Raw genomic sequence first — 25,178 nt, forward strand, 5'->3', positions numbered from 1 at the left:
TGTGGGTTTATATCTGAATTCTCTAATGTATTCCATTGATCTATGGGTAGCTTCTTGTGCCAGTACCAAATTGTCTTAACATGGCTTTGCAGCAGAGCTTGAAGTTGGGGAGCATAATACCCCCAGATTTATTCTTCCTTCGGAGGATGGCTATTCGGGGTATTTTGTGGTTCCATATGAATTTTAGAACTATTTGTTCTAGTTCGTTGAAGAATACTGTCAGCATTTTGATACGGATTGCATTGAATCTGTATATTGTTTTAGGCAGGATGGCCATTTTGACAATATTAATTCTTCCTATCCATGAGCATGGAATGTATTTCCATTTATTAGTGTCTTCTTAATTTCTCTCACGAGTGTCTTGTAGTATTCTGGATATAGGTATTTCACATCCTTGGTTAGACTTATTCCGAGGTATTTTCTTTTTGATACAATTGTGAATGGAACTGTTTTCCTGATCTTTCTCCTAGTTCATCATTCATATATGTGAATGCAACAGATTTCTGTGTATTAACTTTGTATTCTGCAACTTTGCTGAATTCAGATATTAGTTCTAGTAATTTTGAAGTAGACTGTTTAGGGTTTTTTTATGTACAATATCATGTCATCTGCAAACAGTAACTCTACTCACTCCAAAAGACAGACCAATTAACTTCCTTACTGAACTGGATACCTTTTATTTCTTTGCATTGTCTGATTGCCGTCACTAGGACTTCCAATACTATGTTGCATAGAAGTGGGGAGAGAGGGCATCCATGTCTTGTTCCCGATCTTAAAGAAAAAGCTTTCAGCTTTTCACTGTCAAGTATAATGTTGGCTGTGAGTTTGTCATATATGGCCTTTATTATGTTGAGGTACTTGCCCTCTATTCCCATTTTGCTGAGAGTTTTTATCATGAATGGATGTTGAACATTGTCAAATGCTTTTTCAGCATCTATGGAGATGATCATGTGGTTTTTGTCTTTCTTTTTGTTGATGTGGTGGATGATGTTGATGAACTTTCGAATGTTGTACCATCCTTGCATCCCTGGGATGAATCCCACTTGGTCATGGTGTATGATCCTTTTGATGTATTTTTGAATTTGGTTTGCTAATATTTTGTTGAGTATTTTTGCATCTATGTTCATCAGGGATATTGGTCTGTAATTTTCTATTTTTGTGGTGTCTTTGCCTGGTTTTGGTATTAGAGTGATGCTTGTCTCATAGAATGAGTTTGGAAGTATTCCCTCCTCTTCTACTTTTTGGAAAACTATGGAGGATGGATATTAGGTCTTCTCTTAATGTCTGATAAAATTCAGCAGTGAGGCCATCTGATCTGGGAGTTTTGTTCTTGGGTAGTTTTATGATTATCAATTCAATTTCATTGCTGGTAATCGGTCTGTTCAAATTTTCTGTTTCTTCCTGGGTCAGTCTTGGAACGTTGTATTTTTCTAGAAATTTGTCCATTTCTTCTAGGTTATCCAGTTGGTTATCATATAATTTCTCATAGTACTCTCTAATAATTCTTTGTATTTCTGTGGTGTCTATAGTGATTTTTCCTTTCTCATTTCCGATTATGTGTGTGGACTCTCTTTTTTTATGATAAATCTGGCTAGGATTGTATCTATTTTGTTTATTTTCTCAAAGAACCAGCTCTTGGTTTCATTAATTCTATTGTTTTATTCTTCTCAATTTATTTTTTCTCTGATCTTTATTATGTCCCTCCTTCTACTGACTTGGGCCTCATTTGTTCTCATTTTTCTAGTTTTATTAACTGTGAGTTTAGACTGTTCATTTGGGATTGTTCTTTTTTCTTGAGATAGGCCTGTATTGCTATATACTTCCTCTTAAAACTGCCTTCGCTGCATCCCACAGAATTTGGGGCATTGAGCTGTTGTTTTCATTTGTCTGCATATATTTATTGATCTGTTTTTATTTTGTCATTGATCCACTGATTATTTAGAAGCATATTGTTAAGCCTCCATGTGTTTGTGGGCTTTTTGTTTTCTTTGCAATTTATATTTCTCATTCCATATCTTTATGGTCTGAGAAGTTGGTCAGTACAATTTCAGTCTTTTTTAATTTACTTATGCTCTTTTTGTGGTCTAGTATGTGATCTATTCTGGAAAATGTTCCATGTGCACTTAAGAATGTGTATCCTGTTTCTTTTGGGTGGAGTGTTCTGTAGACATTTGTTAGGTCCATCTGTTCTAATGTGTTGTTCAGTGCCTCTGTCTCCTTATGTATTTTCTAACTGATTGCTCTGTCTTTTGGAGTGAGTGATGTGTTGAAGTCACCTAAAATGAATGCATTGCTCTATTTCCCCCTTTAATTCTGTTAGTATTTTTTGCACATATTCAGGTGCTCCTATGTTGGGTGCATTGATATTTACAATTGTTGTATCGTCTTGTTGGACCACTCTAACATTATATAATGTCCTTCTTTGTCTCTTGTTTCTTTCTTTGTTTTGAAGTCTATTTTATCTGATATAAGTACTACAACTCCTGCTGTTTTCTCCCTATTATGTGTATGAAACATCTTTTCCATCCGTTCACTTTCAATCTGTGAATGTCTTTGGGTTTGTAGTGAGTCTCTTGTAGGCAGCATATAGATGGGTCTTGCTTTTATATCCATTCTGCAACTCTATGTCTTTTGATTGGTGCATTCAGTCCATTTACATTTAGGGAGCTTATCAATAGATATGTACTTATTGCCACTGCATGCTCTGGATTTGTGGTTACTAAAGGTTTAACAGCAGCTTCTTTACTAGCTAACATTCTAACTTAGTTCTCTTATTGTGCTATTATAAACACTATCTAAGATTCTTTTTTTCCCTCCCTTCCTTTTCTTCCTCTTTCACTCTTTATATATTAGGTTTCACCTCCTGTACTCTTTTTGTATCCCTTGACTGACTTTGTGTGTAGATGATTTAATTTTGCATTTGGTTAGTAGTTAATTGGTCTACTTGCTTTATGGTGGTTTTATTCTTTCTGGTTACAGCTATTTATCCTTCAGAGCACTTCCATCTAGAGCAGTCCCTTTAAAATACAATGTAGAGACTGTTTGTGGGAGGTAAATTCCCTCAACTTTTGCTTATCTGGAAATTGTTTAATCCCTGCTTCAAATTTAAATGATAACTTTGCCAGGTAGATATTCTTGGTTGAAGGGCCTAGTGTTTCATTGCATTAAATATATCATGCCACTCCCTTATGGCCTGTAAGTTTCCTACTGAGAAGTCTGATGATAGCCTGATGGGTTTTCCTTTGCAGGTGATCTTTTTTTCTCTCTCTGGATGCTTTTAATACTCTGCTTGTCCTTGATCTTTGCCCTTTTAATTATTATATGTCTTTGTGTTGTCTTCCTTGGGACCCTTCTGTTAGGAAATCTGTGCACTTCCATGGCCTGAGAGACTATTTCCTTTCCCAGACTGGCAAAGTTTTCAGTTATTTATTTCTTCAAAGACACTTCTTTTTCTTCTGGTATCACTATAATGCAAATATTGCTCCATTTGGACTGATCAGACTGTTGTCTTTATTCTTTCATTCTTAGAGATTGTTTTTTCTCTCTCTGGCTAAGCTTCTTTGTATCCCTGTTCTCTAATTTCTCCATTTACTATCTCCTCTACCTCATCTAATATGCTTTTAAATCCCTCCATTTTGTGTTTCATTTCAGCTACTGTATTCTTCAAGGTGTCTATCTCCTTCTTGAATTCGTCCCTTAGCTCTTGAATATTTTTCTGTAGCTCCATTAGAATGCTTATGGCTTATTTTGTATTCTTTTTCAGAAAGATTAGTGATTTCCATTTCAGAGTCCTCTTCCTGGTGTTTGAGGGATTTTGGATTGAACAAGGTTCTTTTGCCTTTTCATAATCCTATTGGATAATGAGAAATATTGGGTTTGTGTAGGCAGCACCCTCTAGTACCCAGAAGCTCTGCTCTTCAGAGATGCCCAGCACCTGGAGTGATGATAGTGGTCACATGCAAGCAGTGCCGGTGCCTACCCTAAGAAGAGAGCTTTTTCCTGCTTCCTGGCTGCAGTGCCTGCCCCTGCTGTCAAGGGGAGTGAGCCAATCGCAGAGAGCAGCCTCTGCGTTAAGCCCCTAAGCTGCTGTAGGTGGGGCTGTCCTCCTGCTGGCCTGGAGCAATAGCAAGGGTAGCAGGCAAGCCACGCCAGTGCTTTCTGGGAGGAAAGAGCTATTTCCTGCTTCCTGGCCATAATGTCTGCCTCTGCTGTCAGGACCAGTTAGCTGCACGTGCAGGGAGCAGCCTCTGAGTTAAGCCCGTTTAGTTGCCATAGGCGGGGCTCCCTCTGGCTGGCCTGGCATGATGGCAGAGCAACAGGTTTGTTGCAGGTGCTGGCCGAGAGGAAGGAGTAGCAGGGGGGCTTATCAAGGTGGGGACCTCAGGGCTGTGTTGCCAGCCAGGGAGATGGAGTGCCTGAAGCTCCTGAATGTTCCCAACCTGCTAGGCTGAGTGTGCTTGGACGATTTTGTCCACCTGTTCCTTCTCCTGAGGAGCAAGCTCTGTGTTATCCTTGCCCCTTTAGCAGCCCTCTCACTGTTGAGAAGTCTATCAAAGTGCCTGCCTTTCTTTTGTCCCAGAGCAGCTGGTTGTGGGAACCCGTTCTCCACAAGCTGCTGGAATCTGAGTCTCTTGTCTTTGCTTTTCAACTGCTCTAATCTCCAGAGCACCATGCAATGTGGGTTTGTGTTCTCAGAGTAGATTTCCAGGGTTGTGTATTTAGCAATCCTAGGCTTCTACTCCCTCTCCACTCTGTTTCTCTTCCTCTCACCAGTGAGCTGGGTTTGGTGGAGGGCTTGGGTCCTGCCAGGTCATGGCTTTGTTACTTTACCCTTTTTCCTGATGTAGACTGCCTGCTGCAATCATATTTCTGGTCACTCTTTTAGGATTAGTTGTATTTGTTGTATTTTCATATTATATGTGGTATTGGGAGGAGATTTCTGCCTCACTTCTCATGCTGCCATCTTTCTTCCCCCACCAGTTTTAATTTTTAACCTAATTAGAACTTCACATTTTTATCACTGTATCTTTCAAATCAAATTGCTTTGACATGTTTTTTATTGTGCTAAAGTTTCCATAATCGTATTTTATCTCCCTAATTTCAAGGTAAAAATAAAAGAAGAATCTATGCACTGATGACTTCCAAATTTGTATCTCCTCCTGAGCTCAAACTCATATATCCAACTGCCTGCCTTATAATTGCCTCTATTTTCCACAGATTTATCCACAATATAATTCTTAATTCTGTGTATCTTCCAAATCTGCCTCACCCCCACATCAGTCACTGGAATTACTGCTTCTCTCCCTGACTTTCTCAGGCCTGAAACCTTATATGTACTGTTTGATTTTTCTCTTTCTTTCACACTTCCATCCAATTTATCAGTGAGATCTTTATGCTCTACCTTCAGAATTTATCTGGGATCCTATTTCTCTCTACTTTCACAACTATCCCCCTGTTCTAAGCCATCATTAGCAGATTTTAATGCAGTCTCCAAATTTACTGTCTTGCTCCTTTCTTGTATAGAGCTCATTCTCTACATAGAAGCCAGACCAATCTTTGTAATTCATAAATCAGATTTGCACCATGCAGAAATATCTTCAATGGGTTTCCATTATACTTAAAATAAATTCCATGGCATAAAGATTAAACACTGTCTGGCCCCTGCTTATCTTTTGATCTCCATTCTCTACCAATCTCCTCTTTACTCACTTGGTTCCAGCTATAATGGCCTTCTTGATATTCCTCAAAACACACTCCCTTAGTCTCTGGACTTGTATCTCTTACCCTCTACCTGGAATACTCCTCCCCCCAGTGTTCACATTACTGAACTCTTTCATCATTTGTTGCCTGTGTTCAAATGCTATCTCTTCAGAAGAGCCCTTCATGTTGCCTACTGATAAGTAAGCTCTTAATTTTAATATAGTGCAACTTAACAACTTTTTTTCTGGTTAGTGCCCATTTTGCCACACTTATACTCTACTTCTTTACTGTACATGATTTTCATTGTAGTGCTTATTATTTGAAATTATATCACTTATTTGTGTATTCTCTGCTTTCTCCACTAGACTGTAAATTTCATAAGAGAGTTTTGTCTGCTTAATTTTGAAACAAATCCTCAAGTCCTGGGTTCTGGCATAATGAAGGTGTCCAATAGAATGTTCTTAGATAAATCAATCAACAAATTTTATTTTTTTATGAAACTTACTATCATAAAGTTTATGGTGGATCCTCCAGTTACTAAATCCAAGATCCATTTAATTCCTAAAAGTTATTGTTGAACTTAAAGATATATATGGTACTGATGCAGATAGAAACAAACTGACCTAAATAACAGAGAGCTCTCAGAATCAAACCTAGGGATATGTGGAGCCTAAACATAGAACAGAGGTAGGGAAACAAACAACTATTCAATTAATAACACTAGGAAAGTTGGTTACGAATATTGGAAAAATTGGTCCCTATCCACATACCACAAAGAAAAGTTTTATGAAAATTAGAGACAAATTGTAAAAAAGCAAAACTTAAAAACTTTTAGAAGAAAATATAAGAGGAATTTATAAATTTGGAGTAGCAGATAATTCCTTTAAAAAGACACAGCAAAGCACTAAACAAAAAAGAAAGAATTTCTAAGTTCTACTATATTAAAATTAATTTAATAAAAAGATAACCATAAAGAAATAAAAAGAAAAACAGAAAATGGAAGACATTTACAACACATATAGTTCACAAAATGTGTTATCCAGAATGTTTTAAAAAAAATGTCTGTAAGTTAATTAGAAAAAGACCAACACTGCAAAAGAAATATGGGGGAATGCATCAGAAAGTACAAAATACCTAGGAATAAATTTAACCAAGGAAGTGTAAGACCTGTACACTGAAAACTATAAGACAACTGAAGACAATGCAAAAAATGGAAAGACATTGTGTGCTCATGGATTACAAGAATAGTGTCAAGATGTCCATACTATCTGAAGAAATCTATCAAAATTCCAATGGCATTTTTCACAGTTATAGAACAAATATTCTTAAAATTTGTATGGAACTACAAAAGACCCCAAATAGCCAAAGCAGTCTTGATAACAAAGCCAGAGGCATCACAAGCCCTGATTTCAAACTATATTACAAAGCTACAATAATCAAAACAATACAGTACTGTTATAAAAACAGACACATTTATCAGTGGAACAGAATAGAGAGCCCACAGATAAATCCACACATATGTGGTCAGTAAATTTATGATAATGAATCCAAGACTATACAATTAGGAAAGGAGAGTCTCTTCAATAAGTGGTGTTGGGAAAACCAGACCATGACATGCAAAGGACTAAAAATGGACCTTATACCACAGACAAAAAATAACTCAAAATGATTAAAGGCTTGAATGTAAGACCTCAAACCATAAAACTCATAGAAGAAAACATAAGTGGTAAGCTCTCTGACATCAGACTTGGGATGAATTTTTTTGGATCTGGCACCAAAAGCAGAAGCTACAAAAGAAAAAATAGACAAGTGGGACTACATCAAACCAAAAAGATTCTGCACTGCAAAGGAAACCCATCAATAAAATGAAAAGACCACCTACTGAATGGGAGAAAATATTTGAAAATCATAGCCTGATAAGGGGTTAATATCCAAAATATACAAAGAGCTCATACAACTCAATAGCATAAAAATAAACAATCCAATTTAAAAATAGGCAGATCAGAATAGACATTTTCCTAGTGAGGACATACAGATGGCCAACAGGTACATGAAAAGATGCTCAGCATCACTAACCATCAGGGAAATGCCAATCAGAACCATAATCAGGTATTACCTCACACCAGTAGAACGTCTAGTATCAAAAGACAAGACATAACAAGTGTTATATGAGGTGAGGATATAGAGAAAGGGAATACTTGTGCACTGTTGGTAAGAATGTAAATTGGTACAGCCAGTATGGAAGACAGTATGGAGGTTGCTCAACAAATTAAAAGTAGAAACTACCATATAATCCAGCAATTTCACTTCTGGATATTTATCTGAAGAAAACAGACACACTAATTCAAAAATCGCACCCCCATGTTCACTGTAGCATTATTTACAATAGCCAAGATACGGAAGCAACCTAAGTATCCACTGATGGATAAATGAATAAAGAAAATGTGATAGACACACACACACACACACACACACACACACACACACACACACACACACAGAGGAATACCACTCAGCCATAAAAAAGAATGAAATCTTGCCATTTTGCAACAACATGGATGGACCTTGTTGGAATTATGCTAAGTAAAGCAAGTCAGAGAAAGACAAATACCATATGATCTCATTTGTGTGGAATCTAAAAAAACTAATAACAGCAACAAAGAAAGCCAAACTCACACATACAGAGAACAGACTGGTGGTTGCCAGAGGAGGGAGTGGGATTAAAAGATGCAAACTTCCACCTATAAAATAAATAAGTCATATGGATGTAATGTACAGCACAGTGACTCTAGTTAATAATACTGTGTTGCATATTTGAAAGTTGTTATGAGAGTAAACCTTAAAAGTTCTTATCACAAGAAAAAACAATCCTATAACTATGTATGATGAGGGATGTTAATTAGATTTATCGTGGTGATCATTTTGCAGTATATATAAACATTGAATCATTATGTAGTATACCCCAAACTAATATGTTTTATATCAATTATACCTCAATAAAAAAATTTAACTAAAAAAAAAGAAAAACAGGAAAACCAGAACATTGATTAATGGAAGAAAAAATGCAGATGACCAATAAATATACAAAAACAATGTTGATCCTCTTTAATAATCAGGAAAATACAAACCAAGATCACAATGAAGTAAATATTTTATACTCAGTAAAACTGATAAAAATTAGTAAGTCTAGTAATACTCAATACTGAGAAGGATGGGATTAATAAGACATTTTAAGCACTGCTGGTGGAGTATAAATTAATTCAAGCACTTGAAAAACAGTGTAGGAATACCTTATAAAATTGAATTTCAGCATACCCTATGGGTCTAACAACTCCACTCTAAGCTTTTTACCTAGAAATACTCTAACATGTGTGTACCAATAAGCATGCTCATAGCAACAACTATTTACAAGAGCAAAATTCAAAACAACTTAAACACTCATCAATTGATAATAAAATTTATTAACATATTGTTGTGTACATATAAAGTAGAATGGTATATAGCACTGAAAAGGAATGATCTACTTCTATACCCCAAAACATGGCTGAATCTTGGAAAGAGAATGTTAACTACAAAAAACAAGTCTTAGATGATGACATATAGTATGATACCATTCTTAGGAAATTAAAACCTAAGCAAGCCTTAGTGATACATATGTAATTAAAAAACATTTCTGTTTAAAATAAAAAGGAATGATAAACAAAAATACAAACTAGTCACCACCGCTATGGGCAGGCACAGGGAAAGAAAAAAGCAGCAGCACAGGAGGTATTTTTAAGATTCAAGTTCTTAAGTTGAGTGGTAGGTTTAACTCATACTCATTGTAAAATTGCTTTGTAATTTACATATGCTACACATCCATTTTTGTAGTACTAGACAGTCACTTATGGCAAATTTAAAATACATTATGAGAACAACTAATAGAGTTAAAGTATGCTTTGGTATTCCAACAGTTACACAAAGGTATCTATGTCTTGAGCAACTCCACTATTTTAAAAAGGAAATAGTCTGAGAAGTGTAAATTTAGTTCTACTCACCCCTTTCTAATTCCTCACTGACTGAGGTATTAATGTCAACAGTTTTGATAACCCTGAAGTGAGAGAGGTTGTAAAAATAGCAATACACAGAGTAAACTTTGTTAGAGAACCATAAAGCCTATTTTTTTCTATTTGGTCTATCTCACCCCATTCACAAATATTAACAACTGTATAGACAAAAGAGGATCTGCATAATATAAAAATCACTTTAATGTCCTACATTATTTGTACAATAGCATACTATTCAAACGTAAGCTCAAGAACGGCAGTGACTTTGTTTTTATCTGTATCCCTTGGTGTAAAGGTGACAATAAATTTTTGTTAAATGACAAGATAGACATTTGATGAATGAATCACTGCAGGATTCCAGTAAGGTTCCTGACACTACAAGGAACTGCCTCACCTATTAACAACAGCATTACAATGCCCTCTCCTGGTTCTACTTTGTACTGGAGGTAGCCTTTGCTATTCATTTTGCTTTACTATCTTAAGCATATAGTAGCAACCAATCACACTGGAATAATTTATAGTAATATAATTAAGCTGCAACTTCTTAGGAGAATATGATTCTGTGACTACTATTCTTTACTTTCTGAATTCAACTCCTCAATATCAAGTCTGAAGAATTTTGTAAGTTTCACAGTCTGGAGTTAGCCCTTGATCTAATGAAAGCTAAGATAAAATGAAGGTAAGTAGTTATTTTAAGGTTATAAATAATCTCTATGTAAATCCTAAGTCTCACCTTAAATACTCCAAAAAATCAGCTATGTTGGTATATATCATTATAGCCCTTTCATTCAATAGTACAAGACCCTAATAAGTAAAACTTACTAAATAAGTAAAAAGTAAATCCTATATGAAATTACTTTTCACTCTAAAAGATATTTGTTCTTCAGTAAATAATTATACAGAGCCAGCCTTTTAATAGTTGACAAGAGTACAATATAAATTCATCTCTCTATATGTTGTATATTGTTTACATATGCTTAAGATATATAATCACAATAGATTTCTTCTATTCCAAGAAGAAATTAAAGACCTCCATTCATAAAACCAAGTTCCTAAAATGGAACCATTCAATTGGTATTAAAACTGCAATTCTATTTGTAAAGTTCAGCAGTACCAGTAAGTTTATCTGAGCCAGTATCAAATATATGAGGGAATTAAAGTAATTGAAAAAAGACACTGAAAATATATGCCAGGTTATCAATCACAAGGCTGACCAAGAAAATGAACATGCTTTGGGATTTTTAAACTTCTTTCTACTTTATTTTTAAGTATTTTGATACAATCTTTTATTAGTTTCAAAGGTACAACTACTTCTTTATGCTTTTAAAATTTCTTCTATTCTAATAATGCTGGTTGTATAACAAATATATTTAAAATACTATGAATTGTTGCAATTAAAATTTTTAAAGGGAATTTTAGCATTTTACTTTAGATCATCTTTTTCAGAAAAAAACTCATACATACTATAACCAGTATTAGAGACAAACAGCAACTGATGTAGACTTAAGACTCTCACAACTAGAAGAAACCTTGTCAGTATCTTGCAGAGTCTACTTGCAATGGTCAGACAGCTATTTAGGAATAAATACTAAAACTCCCTAAATCAATATAATTTCCCACATTGCCCTTTAACAGAGTGAAAATCTTTGTCTGATATATGATGCTGTAATATTTTAATTATTTGGTTAGACTTGAAGTCAGCAAACTGATTAGTGTAATTCTGATTTCTGAAAACGAGTAAGAGACACAACAGGCTAGTAACCAATTTTAACTCCTTGGATATTTAAATTCTTAACTTCAGGCTCTTCATCTTTAAAATTAATGTTTTATTAGATAATATCTGAAGTTCCTTTTACCTCAGTAATTCTATGATTTTTTATACAGAAGTTGTCCCTGTCACAGTGCTTTGGTTCATGGGTCTAACTCCTCTGCGGAACTAGAATGATCCTTAAGGACAGGGCATGTTTTATTCACCATGTATTCTCCAAGGCTACCACAGCATCAAGTCAAAAATGTTCTGGATATAAATTTAAAGGGTACATCTTCTAAATCCCTAAAATGAAACATGTTTCAGTTGTGAAATTCCCGCAAACATTTTTAAAAAGTAAATTGTTTTTTCAACATCAAATTCTTACAAAATAAAACAGTATTTCTCATTTTCATACTTTAGTGAATTTCTTGTACCACATCCAGCCTCAAAGTAGTCTGATCTATGCTTTATGATGATTGTAGGAAGGAATATTATTAAGAAGAGGTCCTACATTATGAATTAGATAATTGTTTAAGCAAATAATCCATCTTTAGATAATCAAGATGTAAATATACAAACACTATCAATCCCAGATGGATACTGACAACAGACCAGCACTAAATGACCATTTATATTCCTTACTTTGTATTTCAGTGCCTGAAAGAAAAGTAGAGACTTAGTATCAAAACAGAAACACCATATTATATGCCTTTCATACGTACACATCAAATATTATCATGTCTCCAAACATACCATTCAAACTTTAGCTACTTACTTGATGGCCCAAGGACATCTTTGCTATCACCAAGAAGCTTTTAACGCAGGGTAATTGAGCAGCAAACAAATACAGTCCAAACCAGGAAGAAGCAAAATGCATCAGGATTGAAGCAGCAGTGAAACAAAAGCACAAGGAAAATAGCATTAGTTTTTAAGTAGAAAGCACATGCACATCAATCCTAATCATCAAAATGAACAAGGAATTTCCTTTCTACACATAAAAAGATCTTGGCTTTATTAGGCATTATTAAATTTTGTTTAAGTTTTGGAAAATGAAGGTGTTAAGAGAAAAATGAAATCACCCTACTATACTGTTCTGAAAGTTACTCAAGTCAAAAATTACTCTGAATTCTAATTCAAGAAACAGGTTAGGAGTGGTAAAAATTATTTAGAAATGTAAGGGACAGCCAAAAGTTATTCATTTTTCACATTTAAGTGGTTTAAAAACATATAACACCCATGCACTAATAAATATTAGTTCTGCATGCCATGGAAGCACTTAACACTATATAGAAATTGTCTGTTTCTTCTACAAAAAGAAAGGAGCTTTTACTGAGTGCTTAGTATATGCCAAGCATTGCACAAAAGAGCTTTTTACAAAGACATCAACAAAGTAGAACATTATGTTTCTCAAGTGGCAAAAAAAAAACCCAAAGAGGAATATTGATTAGAATAGTACATTTTATAAAGTCAGACAAAATTTCCTCAGGACCACCAAATATCAAGCATATCATCTGGAACTACTAGTCTTTAGAAAATCAGCAGACCCAATTCTTAAATGAGTAACTTCAATCAACTAAAAGAAACAGAAGACCGATCTTTTGTCTAATAACTATTTTAACATACATTATGCTAAATGGTGCCTATCTGACAAGTGTCTTGGTTCCCCTTAGAAGGAAGAGAATCCTCAAGCACTCCATTTCTAATACCAAATAGGGTTAACACATCAAAACTAAATTAAAACAAAACCAAAAACTCCTGTTGATGACATTACTGTTTGGACTCATTTAAAGGGAATGAGGATTAACTGCTGCCATCAAAAGAAGGTGGCCATAGTTTTGAGCTTCTGTCACCTCCCTAAGTGATGGCAATTTCACAATGCCAGAAACTATGTTCTAATGCCTTCAAAGGCATTTGCTCTATCCACTTTTCTGTAGTTGCCCATTTAAGCTCATTCTTCTATAAACTGATTTGTTTCACAGATAAAAACTAAAACCAAACAAACAAAATAATAGAACTTTAGTGACAATGAACTAATTGTGCTTAATCCTATTCCTGAAGGCCATGTTACCATAACTAGCATGTGTGAAGAGATTAAAGAATTTGTATAGGTAATCCCTAAAAGAGCCCAGATCCCCACCTTCTTGGTATATAATCCTCTCTCTTTGAGCATTTGCTGGACTTGCTGAATCACTTCTAATGAACAGAATATGGCAGAAGCAGAGGGATGTCATGTCCAAGATTAGACTGTAAGAACAGTATGACTTCGATCTTGTTTGCAGTCTTTCTCTCTCTCTTAGATAAATCACCCTTGGGGAAGGCTAGCTGCCATCTCAGGAGGCAGCCTGGAAGACAGGCCCACGAGGTGAAGAAATTGATGTTTTTCAACAAACATGAAGTGAGCTTGGCTCTCCCGCCTCCACCCTCCCTGCCTCCAGCCACCCAGTCAAGCTCTCCGGTGGGAATGCAGCAGCCACCCCCCTTTCCCCCCAGCAACCTGACTGCAACCACAGGAAAGATTCTGAACCAGAGACACCTAGTAAAGCTGCTCTTAGCCTGCTGACCTACAGACATTGTAAGGTAATAAATGCTTGTCATCTGACAACACTTAAATTTGAGGATGAATTTTTATGTACCAATAAATAACTAATATGATACTGGGAAACTGAAGGAAGGTAGGAAATCGGCAGAGACAACTGCTAATTTCATGAATGCTTCACAGACATCTTCTAAAAAAATTTTCCTGTACTGAAATGAATATTACTAGTTTCCCCAGACTTACGAGTAACTTTCTAAAGGAAATCAATAGTTCTAATCATATATTACTAGCTGGGAGTATTTAATTCTACTGAGCCAGTCACATTTGAAGGTTTCTGAGCTGGTCTATTTAGGATAAAAGATTCAGTTCACTCTCATGGTACAGTTCTGTTATATTCTCAAGTATTGTTGATTAACGGCACTATGTCAACTTCTGTGCAGTTGTACTCTGTGCCTGTTTACTCCCAGAAAAAAATCCCTAGCATATACAACTTGCGAATATTTGTTTCAGAAATATTCTTTCAGCATATTTATTATGTTGACTTTCAACATTATATTTTCAAGCATTTTTGTGTCATATAAATCTGATTCTACTGGATTAATCCAATTTTTTTTTCAGATTGAGGTACTGAAGAATAAACAAAATAAATATTATCTATTCCTATCAGTGATCCACTTATCCAGCCATCCAAATACTTAATTTACCTATAATACAGTCAGCACCATTTTAGTCACTGAGGGATAGAGTAGTGAACAAATAGACAAAAATCCTGCCCTTGTGGTAGTTATATTCAGGTGGGGGAGATGAAAAAAATATAAAAAATAAGTAAAAATTTGTTGTACATTATATAATATAATACTAAGGCAAAATAAGCTGAGAATGAAGACATATAAAATACTAGGGAAGAGGGTTTAGATACGGTGGCCTCAGAAGCCTTTACTACAGAGTTGACTGAATAAAGTAAGGGAATGTACGATAAGGAACATAAAGGGGAAGATTATTCCAGGCAGAGGATAGAACAAATGTAAAGGATTGAGTTGGGAGCAAGTCTGGGGCATTTGGGGAACAGCATAAAGGCCAGAGAAGCTGGAATACAATTCAAGTAGGAGAGCAGCAGGCAAGGAAGTCAAAGAAGTAAATGAGTGCCTGACTGTAAGGACTTTACAGGACTGTGGTTTTACTCTGAGTGATATGGGGAGCCACTGTATCATTCTGACACAATCTGCGTACGTCTGGGCAAGATTGTGCTGGCTGCTATGTTGAGAACAGACTAGGGTACAAGGGAATAATCAGTTAGGAGGCTATTGCAATGATCTAGGGGACAGATGAAGGAGCCCTGGAGCAACGTGACAGTAGGGAGGATGATGAGAAGTAGTTGAGTTTTTAATATATTTTGAATCAGAGCCAACAGTATTTCCAAATAGACAAAGTATGAGGTAAAGGAAAACAAGGAGGAATTAAAATGATATCAACTTTTTGGGGTCTGAACTCCTGAAAGGATGGAACTGCCATGATTTGAAATAAAAAAGACAGTGAGAGTAGCTAGTTTACAGGGAGAAATAGAAGTAAGCTCAGTTTGGGACAGGTTTGAAATGCCTGTTATCCAAGTCAAAATGTCAAGTACACAGTTGGACATATACAGGGAAAGGTTCAGGCTGATAATTAAATTGTGTAATGATGACTTGTGAGAGTTAGGCTTTGTGACCTGAATGGTTTAATCACAGGAGACTGAAAAATGCCCCCGAATAAAAGAAAGGCACCAGAAAACATATTACAATGGAACAACAAAACTAAGAATTAAGCTGAAACACTCTGAAAGCAGAAACACAATGAAAAATATGCATGACTTCAGAAGCTGTCCCCAAAAGTATGTGGGTACAAGGCTCTGAATGGGATGCAGTGAAATCAGCCTCCCCGATCACTTGCTGATGATGCTAATGATAAATGAGATGTAAGTGATTAAAGATTACATACTAATTTTACCAAGCAACTTATTTCCTGACGTCTTCTGCATATGGCTAAACCACACACTCCACTTCTTATCCTTAGCGCTTTTATGACCTGGGCCTAACTTGCACAGTTCCATGTTGTATAACACATGAATAGAGACAATCTGAAATTACTGATGTGGAAATGGTATCTTGTAAGATATTTAAAAAAATAAAAAGCCAGCCACTCTTCTTGGCTTTTGTTAGAGAACCAAAAGACTGCTAGCCTCTCAATCCAGGAACTTCTCCTCAGCTTGTTCAGAAAAACACAAGCAAAACAGGACAGAAACATTTTCTCTATTTGAGTAACAAGTTTACCATTATCCCTTAGGTATGGTCTGCAGGCATCTCAATAATTTCCTTGTAAGTTCTGAATTTTGGCATTAAGTATAAGCTGAAAATAGCAAAATAATAGTAACATGCCTAAAATTTTTCTACTTATTATTAGAGAATACACTAATAACTAAAACAGACTTTAACTAAAAGCATGAAATATAACCATTATCTAAATCTTTACTAATTTTAGTCTACACATTTCAGGAAAAGAGAATTATGCACAAATGTGATTTTACTTTAATATACTCCTAAATCTTTGTCACACCATCTAGAATTAGCATTGTATTTTATAATTAGAATTTTATTTATATTTTTCAGTATCATTTACATATGCCACATGAGTTTGCATTCTTTTATAACCAAAAAAAGTTAAAGCCATTTAATTTTGGAAAAAATGAAAACAATTTTTAAACTAATCTTTTCAATCTATACTACTTTTTATAATGACAATCATCTCTGATGAAATACAGTGAAAAACACATTTTAAGAATCCAACCTGAAATCCTGAAAAAACACAAAAATGTTTTAACATTTCAAACATAGCACCATGTATTACTCACTGCCTCTTGAACTTCAGCAACTTCTAAATACGGCAAAATCTAAAAAAACAAATTTTCTCAGGAGTGATTTTCTCTCTTGAATCTGAATTTAGAGAGCACCCACAGTTTATCAAGTGAATTAAGTGTTACATTAATCGTGTAAGAAGTAGCAAAAAAAAATAGTGCAGTAGTATGTTCATACTGGAAGAAAAACCCTTTTTTAAAATCCTAAGGCTTCATAAAATTAGTCAGTTTAACTCTGGCATGCTCTGGGGCTTTTTCACAATTCTTATCCCCCCTGCATGTATCTAATTCTATCAGCCTTTTCACCATGAAAGACCTCTCCTCCCTTGATTTCTAAAATACTCCACACTGCTCTGGTTTCCCTTCTATTTCCCTGCCTCCACTTTCTTCTTCCATTCAGAGGTATGTGACCATAATCAGTGTTCAGTCCTCAACTATTTGTGTCACCTACCTGCTCTTTCTTGCAGATTCCATTCATACTCAAGGTTCATCTACTGCCTCATTCAGGCAACTTCCAAGTTTAAGTTTCTTCTTCAGACCTAGCCAATCTCTAGAGCTTCATTTCAAAACATTGCTACCTTTATGTTCAGACAGTATTGCAAATTAACTTCTGGTTCTAAAATTCTGTTAACAAAGGAAGAGTTTTAGAAACCATCTTTATGTCAAAAAATAGCACTCGGCAGTTTCCCTCAGAAACCAGATTCCATGTCAGTTTGCCTGATTTTTTTCAATGGTACCGTAATCTTTCTTTCAATCACTCAGACCTAAACTCTACGAAGACTCCCAATAACTGATCGAGTCGTTAAGTTCTGATGATTTCTATCTACACAACATCTCTCTCACATCTACTCCCTTCTTTCAATGACCGTTAGAACCACCTAGGCCAGATGTACATCATCTCATCTCATTTTTCAGCTTTTGCACCTCCTTTTCAATAGATGTCCCTGTATTCAGTCTCACCTTACTCATTCATTTCCTATGCTAGGTACTGGAATTCAAAAAAGCAGTGAATACACAGTTCCTACTGCCAAGGAGGTCACCATATATTGAATACTGTATGTATTATATAATAGTTTATTTGGCATTAATGTAAGTTATCTCCAGTCTACCAAATATTACTCCTTCTTCAAGCTAGCCCCATCATTAGCAAGTCCTTCAACTTCTTTAGGATTTATTTTCTCCTCTGTGAAAACATAATGACTAAACTTTACAACTTTCCAGAATTACTGTGAGGCTTAATAATAGTTTACTTCGGTGTACTTTATAGATTTTTTAAAGCAATATATAGACATAAGGCAGAATTATTTAGTAGTACAACAAACGAGAAAGACTAAGAAAGTACTGAGAAGGGAATGATTTACCAAGTTAATTCCCTAAACTATCACTTTGCTCCTCCACTTAAAAACATTTGGTAGCACCCATTCTTCATAAAATAAGCCCCAAACCCTGATACTTAAATTGTTTACAATTTGGCTCAATTATTCATTCCACAGAGATGTTTTGATCTCCTCAGACAAAGGTTTGCAACTCCAAAATTCTACTTATCTAAATTCTGTCCAGTAAAACTGATTGCTCAGAATGATTGCAATTTTCTCCCTACTTTCTTTCTGCTTCCATGAACTTGGAGGCTTAATTTGAACTGCCAATTCAAATTTTGTTTACTGTTGTATCTCTTAAAACTAGAATAGAGCCTGCACGTAGTAGAGACTCAATAAACAATGAATAAATGCATGAATTAAAAAAGGCTTAGTCATTATTATAACCCTAATAATTAGCAAAGAATTTCTTATATGCAGTTCACTGAGTATCTCTGTTTATTAAATGAACTAGTTTTAATTCTCTAATGGCAAAAATAAGTCTTGCTCATCTTTGTTACTTCTGAAATTTAACATTCTGCATGCTTAATACAGATACCCAAAGAACTAATATAGACTAGAATCATGAAATCTGAATTCTCAGCCTAACTATCAATATTGCCAGGTAAACTGGAATGCATATCTTGAATTTAATTTTATTTGCTCATGAGATCTTTTATAGCCCTAAAATTATGTTATATAAGAATTCAAATTTCCCTATATGGCTCTGGAAGATGACAGGTTAGCCAGAGACGGGTAAGATTCCTCAAGGGAGGAACAACCTAAGACAGGCACAGTCGCAGGGGGGCCATCAGGAGAGAAATTGGGGACCAACAGACGGGAGGCTTAGAACCTCACCCCCGTTTTGAGAGAAATCTTCTGCATCCGTGGATGTTTTGTTGCCCTTGTCTAGCTTGGATTAATACTTGGTCTATAGGCACAGACCCGATCATCTACATTTGCCCTCTTACACCACTAAATTATGTTTTCTACCTTTATCTTGCATCTACCTACCACTTCAGCATTTTATTAAAAATAATAATAATAATAATAAGGGAGAAATGTGGGATTCACATATAAATCATGTATAAAAATCAAACAAATAATCATATCTGACTTGATTGTTTATAGTTCATGATGTGTGATCAAAACCGAAAGTTTCTGTGATATGACTGCCCTTGCACTGTTCACCATGTAAGAACTTATTCACTATGTAAGACCTTGTTCACCATGTAAAAACTTGTTATGCTTCAGAATATTGGAGACTGTTGAGATATAGGCTTGGTGTTGATTAATGACTGTGCATTGAGTCCCCTATACAGAATTTTATTGTTGTTAACAACCATTTGAACAATAAATATGAGAGATGCCCTTTCAAAAAAAAAAAAGAATTCAAGATAGAAAATTTAACTTAATCCTCAGATCATCCTTAGTTGTAACTTAATATTCTCTTCTACATATGACCTAATCATTCAGTTTCCTGAAAGGTTTTGAAACAACAGCACAACCAAAACCGTATTACCACACCACAAATCATGCCAGGTTAAGTATAACAACTGGGTATCTCACATACATAAATATTTCAGTGTGTGTTGCTTAATCTCTGAAATAAGAGCTTGTGTTACTTGGAATTCATTTTGGACAATTCTTTACACAGATCTGAACTAATATGTAAGGACTGCATAACGAATAGCTTCCTTCCTTCTACAGTTGCATTCTGTCTCTAACAAGTCACTGATCAGTAGGTCATGTTGTTCAGTATTAAGCCACAGTCAAGATTGCTAACAGTACTATGGAAACATCGTTTCCTCCGTGATTCATATGCACCACACATAAAAATGAAGTTAGCAACTGCTCTTCATGTCTCAGCAGCTACATGATGCCTAAATGCCAAAATATTCACCCCAGATAGAAGAGTGTGTGTACATGTATACACGTACACATAAAATTTAATTTTGGTCAAACATTTACTGAGTTTAGGAACTTAACCCTACCTTCATTGAGTACACACACTTACATAAATATAAATTCATATACATATGCACACACTGAAAATATATACATATATATTCATTGCCTCACCCAAGCTCTTTCTTGCTTCACTGTTTGTGTCTTCACCATATTATACTTACAGTGACTTCTGAAATAGTCTTAAGTTAATGAAAACCTACTAAGGTGATCTGAGGTCTGGATAAAAATCCCTTCCGTGCTCTATTCTCATTAGACAGCTGTGCAGGTGGAGATTTTCTTATACTTCTAATTAAACTTTATCTTCATGTTTCTCTAACATGCTAAAATTCTAGTCCTTCAGATTTCTTTCTGAGGTTTTATGGGACTCCTATTTTCACTTTTTAAAATGTAGGAAGAAATTTAGAATTCTTAATGTACATAATTTTAATTGAGTTAAATGTCACGCTGTGGGTATCTTGGCTTTAATTATATTCTGTTTACAAGAAGCAACTGCATGTCTTTAAACTTAGGAGAAATACCAAGGGATAATGCTTACAAAAAACCTTCAATCCATACTTTTAAAAACTGAACGATTGCATTATTTATGGGTATTGAAAAAATAATAAATTTTTATTTAAAGCCAGTTTTCCTCCTCAAATCAAGTTTAGTAAACAAGTAACTTTCTACTAGGTAAATGACATAATCTGTTTACTTGGGAATCAGTTATCTTAATAGTTCTACTTTTGATTTTTAAACTGTTGGGCCCATCACAGCCTGCAGAGATCTTAATACAATGCATAGCTCACTGCAATTCTTTTGATTCTTTTCAGCCACAACCTCAGCCATTCTACACACTGGGAACACAAAGCCAAAGAGAAAGAACCAATTTTATTTGCAAATGAGGACTGAATAACTCACTAGGGAAGTAATTTACACCCTCCTTGAACCCATCCCTAATGGGAGGACAGAACTTCAGCACAGAAAGAGAATATATTATACTACAGATGAAGAAAAGGCCAAGGACTTAGGGTAGGAGGAAGGGTTGGGAGCCATCTTTCCGTGCCCTTTTCTCTCCATATTACTGGACAGCTCATTGCCTTCCCTTCTTTACTACTAGGGCAGAACATGATTTACTACCAACAAGAGGCATTATACATCATGTCTTTATGCTATATACAATTTTGAAATAGGCAAATTCTATCTTGGTCCTCCCTCATTTCTGAAGGTCCGTCATTTCTTCTTTCTACCCTGCCCACAACCATCACCTTCTGCATCACTCTCTTCATGCCAAGTAGCTGTCAATTACTCTTCCTTAAAGTTCTCAGTTGCTGAAGGCTTAATAAGTGAGCAACTCTCGGACCTTTACACCTCCAGTTGCTTTTATACTCCTAGAAATTATTGAAGATTCCTAAGAGCTGTTGTTTATGTGGATTATCTCTACTGGTATTCGTTAAATCAGAAATTACAAGTGAGAAATTCCTATCTCAGCCATGTATCAATGTCAATATCAAAAGTAAAGTCATATTGATAGTATATATCCTTGATAATGATGTTTACCTTTGTGGTCTTCTCCCCCAAATGCTTAAGTCTAGTCTAATCATGAAAATGAAACATTACATGAACCACAATTGAGGGGCACTGCAAAACATGTGACCAGTACACCTCAAAGCTGTCAAGGTCACCAAAAACAAGGAAAGCCTGTAGAACTATCACAGCCAAGAGAACCCTAAGAGACACGATGACTTAGAGTACTATAATAGATGAGATCCTCAAGCAGAAAAAGGACAATACATAAAACTAAGGAAATTAAATCATGTATGTACAGAACTAAGGAAATTAAATCATGTATGTACTTTAATTAGAAATGTCTCAATACAGATTTATCAATCGTATTTGAATGTACTATGCTGATGTGTTAATAACAGGGGAGACTGGGCACAAGGTATATGGGAACTCTGTGCTATCTTCACAATTTTTCTGTAAGCCTAAAACTATTCTTAAAAAATTAAGTTTATTGAAATAAAAAAACACTGCTTAGGAAAAAAGATTAAGAAAATTTGAAAACCTAAGAATACACAAGCATACACTCCATTAGCCAGCAGAGTAATGGCAACATCATACCTCATATAGTCTCTACAAAAGTGTACTGCACACTCATGAGAATGAGAAAAAAGGCAAGCAACATCAAATGCCATGGTGTCACTGCAAGAGTCATGGTATTACCGCAGCTTCTCCGGAAGAGCCTTAAGGAGTTCCACAGTCTTGGCAACACACTCGGAGAAGCTAACTAAGCATAATGAAATACAAAGATGTCTGGCATGGGATTCTAATGATATGCTGTATAAATCACTGGCTATCTCTTTTATTTTTCCATGCTCTTCCTCCAACTCAGCTCCCAAAACAATTATTAAGGAGTCCCATAATATATAATATACCTAAGAAATTTTTATATTATATTACTCAAGCCTCTAATAAGAACAAGAATAACCTCTAAGTAGTAAAAAAAGAAGAAGAAGAAGATGTAATAAGATAGAACCCATACATTAGGAAATACCAGCAGTATTCTCCCAGTTGGGAAATTCAAACATTACAAATATTTAAGTAATGCTAACTTGTAACTTTCAGAAATTAAAGAAGACAATGGAGCATAAAATATACCTATCAAATTATTTTACCTTTTTTTTAATGTCTCTCTTTAGTAGAAGCTTCAGTAAAGTTGTAAAATGGCAAAAAGATTATTTAGTCTAGAAGACAAAATAACTAACAAAATGTAGGTTGCTTGATTTGATTGCTTCAAACGTATAGACTCGTCATAGTTATGCTTTCCAATCCCCATTTTTCTTTTTTTCTTTATTTTATTTTATTTTATTTTGGTATCATTAATCTACAATTACATGAAGATCATTATGTTTACTAGGCTCCCCCCTTCACCAAGTCCCCCCACAAACCCCATTATAGTCACTGTCCATCAGCGTAGTAAGATGCTGTAGAATCACTACTTGTCTTCTCTGTGTCCAGCCCCCATTTTTCTAAGCCGGTTAGGATATTACTTTATACCCCATTGAACTAACAGATCTAGGCAAAAATCTTCAATGGCTGCTATTATCAGAATCAGATGTTATGTGTGTGCTGATGGTAGTACAGAACATTATCAGTGAGGTATTCTTGTCAAAAAAAAAAAAATTGAACCTGAATTTGAGCAAACCTCTAATTCTAATACTAATTTGCAAGAAATATAGGTGACTGAAGAGCAGATTAATCACCATAAGGGAAAATCCAGATTGTGGGAAACTCTACAGGACAAATGACCTTATAAATTGAAAAGGAATATTAAAAACAGATAGAGGAGCAACTTAAAAGATTAAAAAAGACATAAGTGACTTATCAGCCCATGAAGTCCCACACAAAGACTGTAAAAAAGAATATTTAGGAGACAGTGACATTAAGTAAGCATTGACTATATTTGATTATATTTAATTTGCTTATGTTAAAGAATTACTCATTTTTAGGATAATAATACTTATGGTTAAAGTTTTAAAGAAAAGTACGTTTTACAGATACATAGTGAAATAGTTATGAATAAAATGACATGTCTAGGATTTGCTAAAAATAAATACAGGGTAGGAGGGTGGGAGTACTGATGAAACAAGACTGACTTGAGTTGACAACTGTTGAAGATGGGTGGTAAGTACATGAGGATTCATTATACTAGTTCATCTTTTAAAAAACATATTTGAAACTTTCATTAATAAAAAGTTCAAGATAAATGTGTGATTAATATAAATTGTTACAGTTAACAAGTAGCTATTGGGAAAAATAAGCTATTTTAATATGAGAAAATTAATATGTAGATAATAAGTTGATGACTAAAATTTCTAGTTACTTTATTAGTTTATGTAAGAAAATCTCTAAAAATTTACATACTTCAGAACCTCAACCTAACTGGTAACTCCCCAGGTGAGATGTCCTATCAGAACACAGCCTCTGGATTATCCAGCAGTAAGACCCACTCCACTATATGGGGATACACCAGAGGTTAATGCTATGACTATGGTAGACAGAATAATGGTGTCCCAAAGATGCCCACACCTAACCCTTAAGCTATGAATATTACCTTCCATGATACTGGGGACTTCGCAGATGTGATTAAGGATCTTGAGATAGAGCAGTTTTCCTGTAATATCTGAGTGGGCCCAAAGTAATCACCAGGGTCCTTATTAAGAGGGAGACAAGGAAGTCAGAATGAATAGTGGGAGACGTGACAATAAAAACCAGAAGCTGAAGTGGTGGAGGAAGGGACCTGAGCCTCTGAAGGAATGCAACCTCTAGACACTGATAAAAAGAAAAAAAAGGAAATGGATTTTCCTCTCAGAGCCTCCAGAAAGAACACAACACTTTGCTTTTATACTTCTGATATCTAGGACTGTAAAATAATACATTTGTGTTGTTTTAAAGCCACTAAATGTGTGGTAACTTGTTAGAGCAGTAATAAGAAACTAGTTTAATGGCCAAGGTGAAATTTAACAGAGAAATGTATTTCAGTTCAAGTCTAATGGTTTAAGCTGCCTTTTGAGAAAGTGAGTTACCTACAACCACAGATGTTCATGCAGCGGCTGGAACTTCTGTCAGGGAATACTGCTGACAGAAGTTTTACATTCTACAGATCATTACACTAAATAATCTCGAAGCTTCTCACAAAGATTAAGGGTGAATGAATTCACAGAATCAAGAGGTTTGCAAGAGGCTCTGCTAGTAGCACAATCTTTACTAAATAGGAAGAAAAGAAAATAGGCCTCTACTGAGGCAATCCTGAAGTATTTAAGCATTAGCCAAACACTTAGCACAAGATCTCAAAGGATATCCAATATTAGATCAGAACATGTACCAAATTTGGTGGCCCTCAAACTTTGAGGCCCATTCACTATAGGTGAGACAAGAGACTTCTCAGCCCTTC

At 35.2% G+C, this 25,178-nt stretch overlaps 1 protein-coding gene across 3 annotated transcripts in view; it reads right to left on the reverse strand.

The window, feature by feature from the left end:
• OSBPL8 (oxysterol binding protein like 8) overlaps positions 1–25,178 on the reverse strand; it is a 182,466-nt gene that overhangs the window by 101,119 nt on the left and 56,169 nt on the right. Inside the window, exon 3 of one of the 3 annotated variants that reach the window (XM_036878603.2) lies at positions 12,272–12,308. The exons of the other annotated variants lie outside the window; for them this stretch is intronic. Within the exon in view, the coding sequence (XP_036734498.2) occupies positions 12,272–12,308 (37 nt within the window). The remainder of the gene's footprint in view (positions 1–12,271; positions 12,309–25,178) is intronic. 3 annotated transcript variants of the gene reach the window in all.

The sequence above is a fragment of the Manis pentadactyla genome, chromosome 10 (genome assembly GCF_030020395.1).
Source record: "Manis pentadactyla isolate mManPen7 chromosome 10, mManPen7.hap1, whole genome shotgun sequence".
Lineage (NCBI taxonomy): Eukaryota > Metazoa > Chordata > Mammalia > Pholidota > Manidae > Manis > Manis pentadactyla.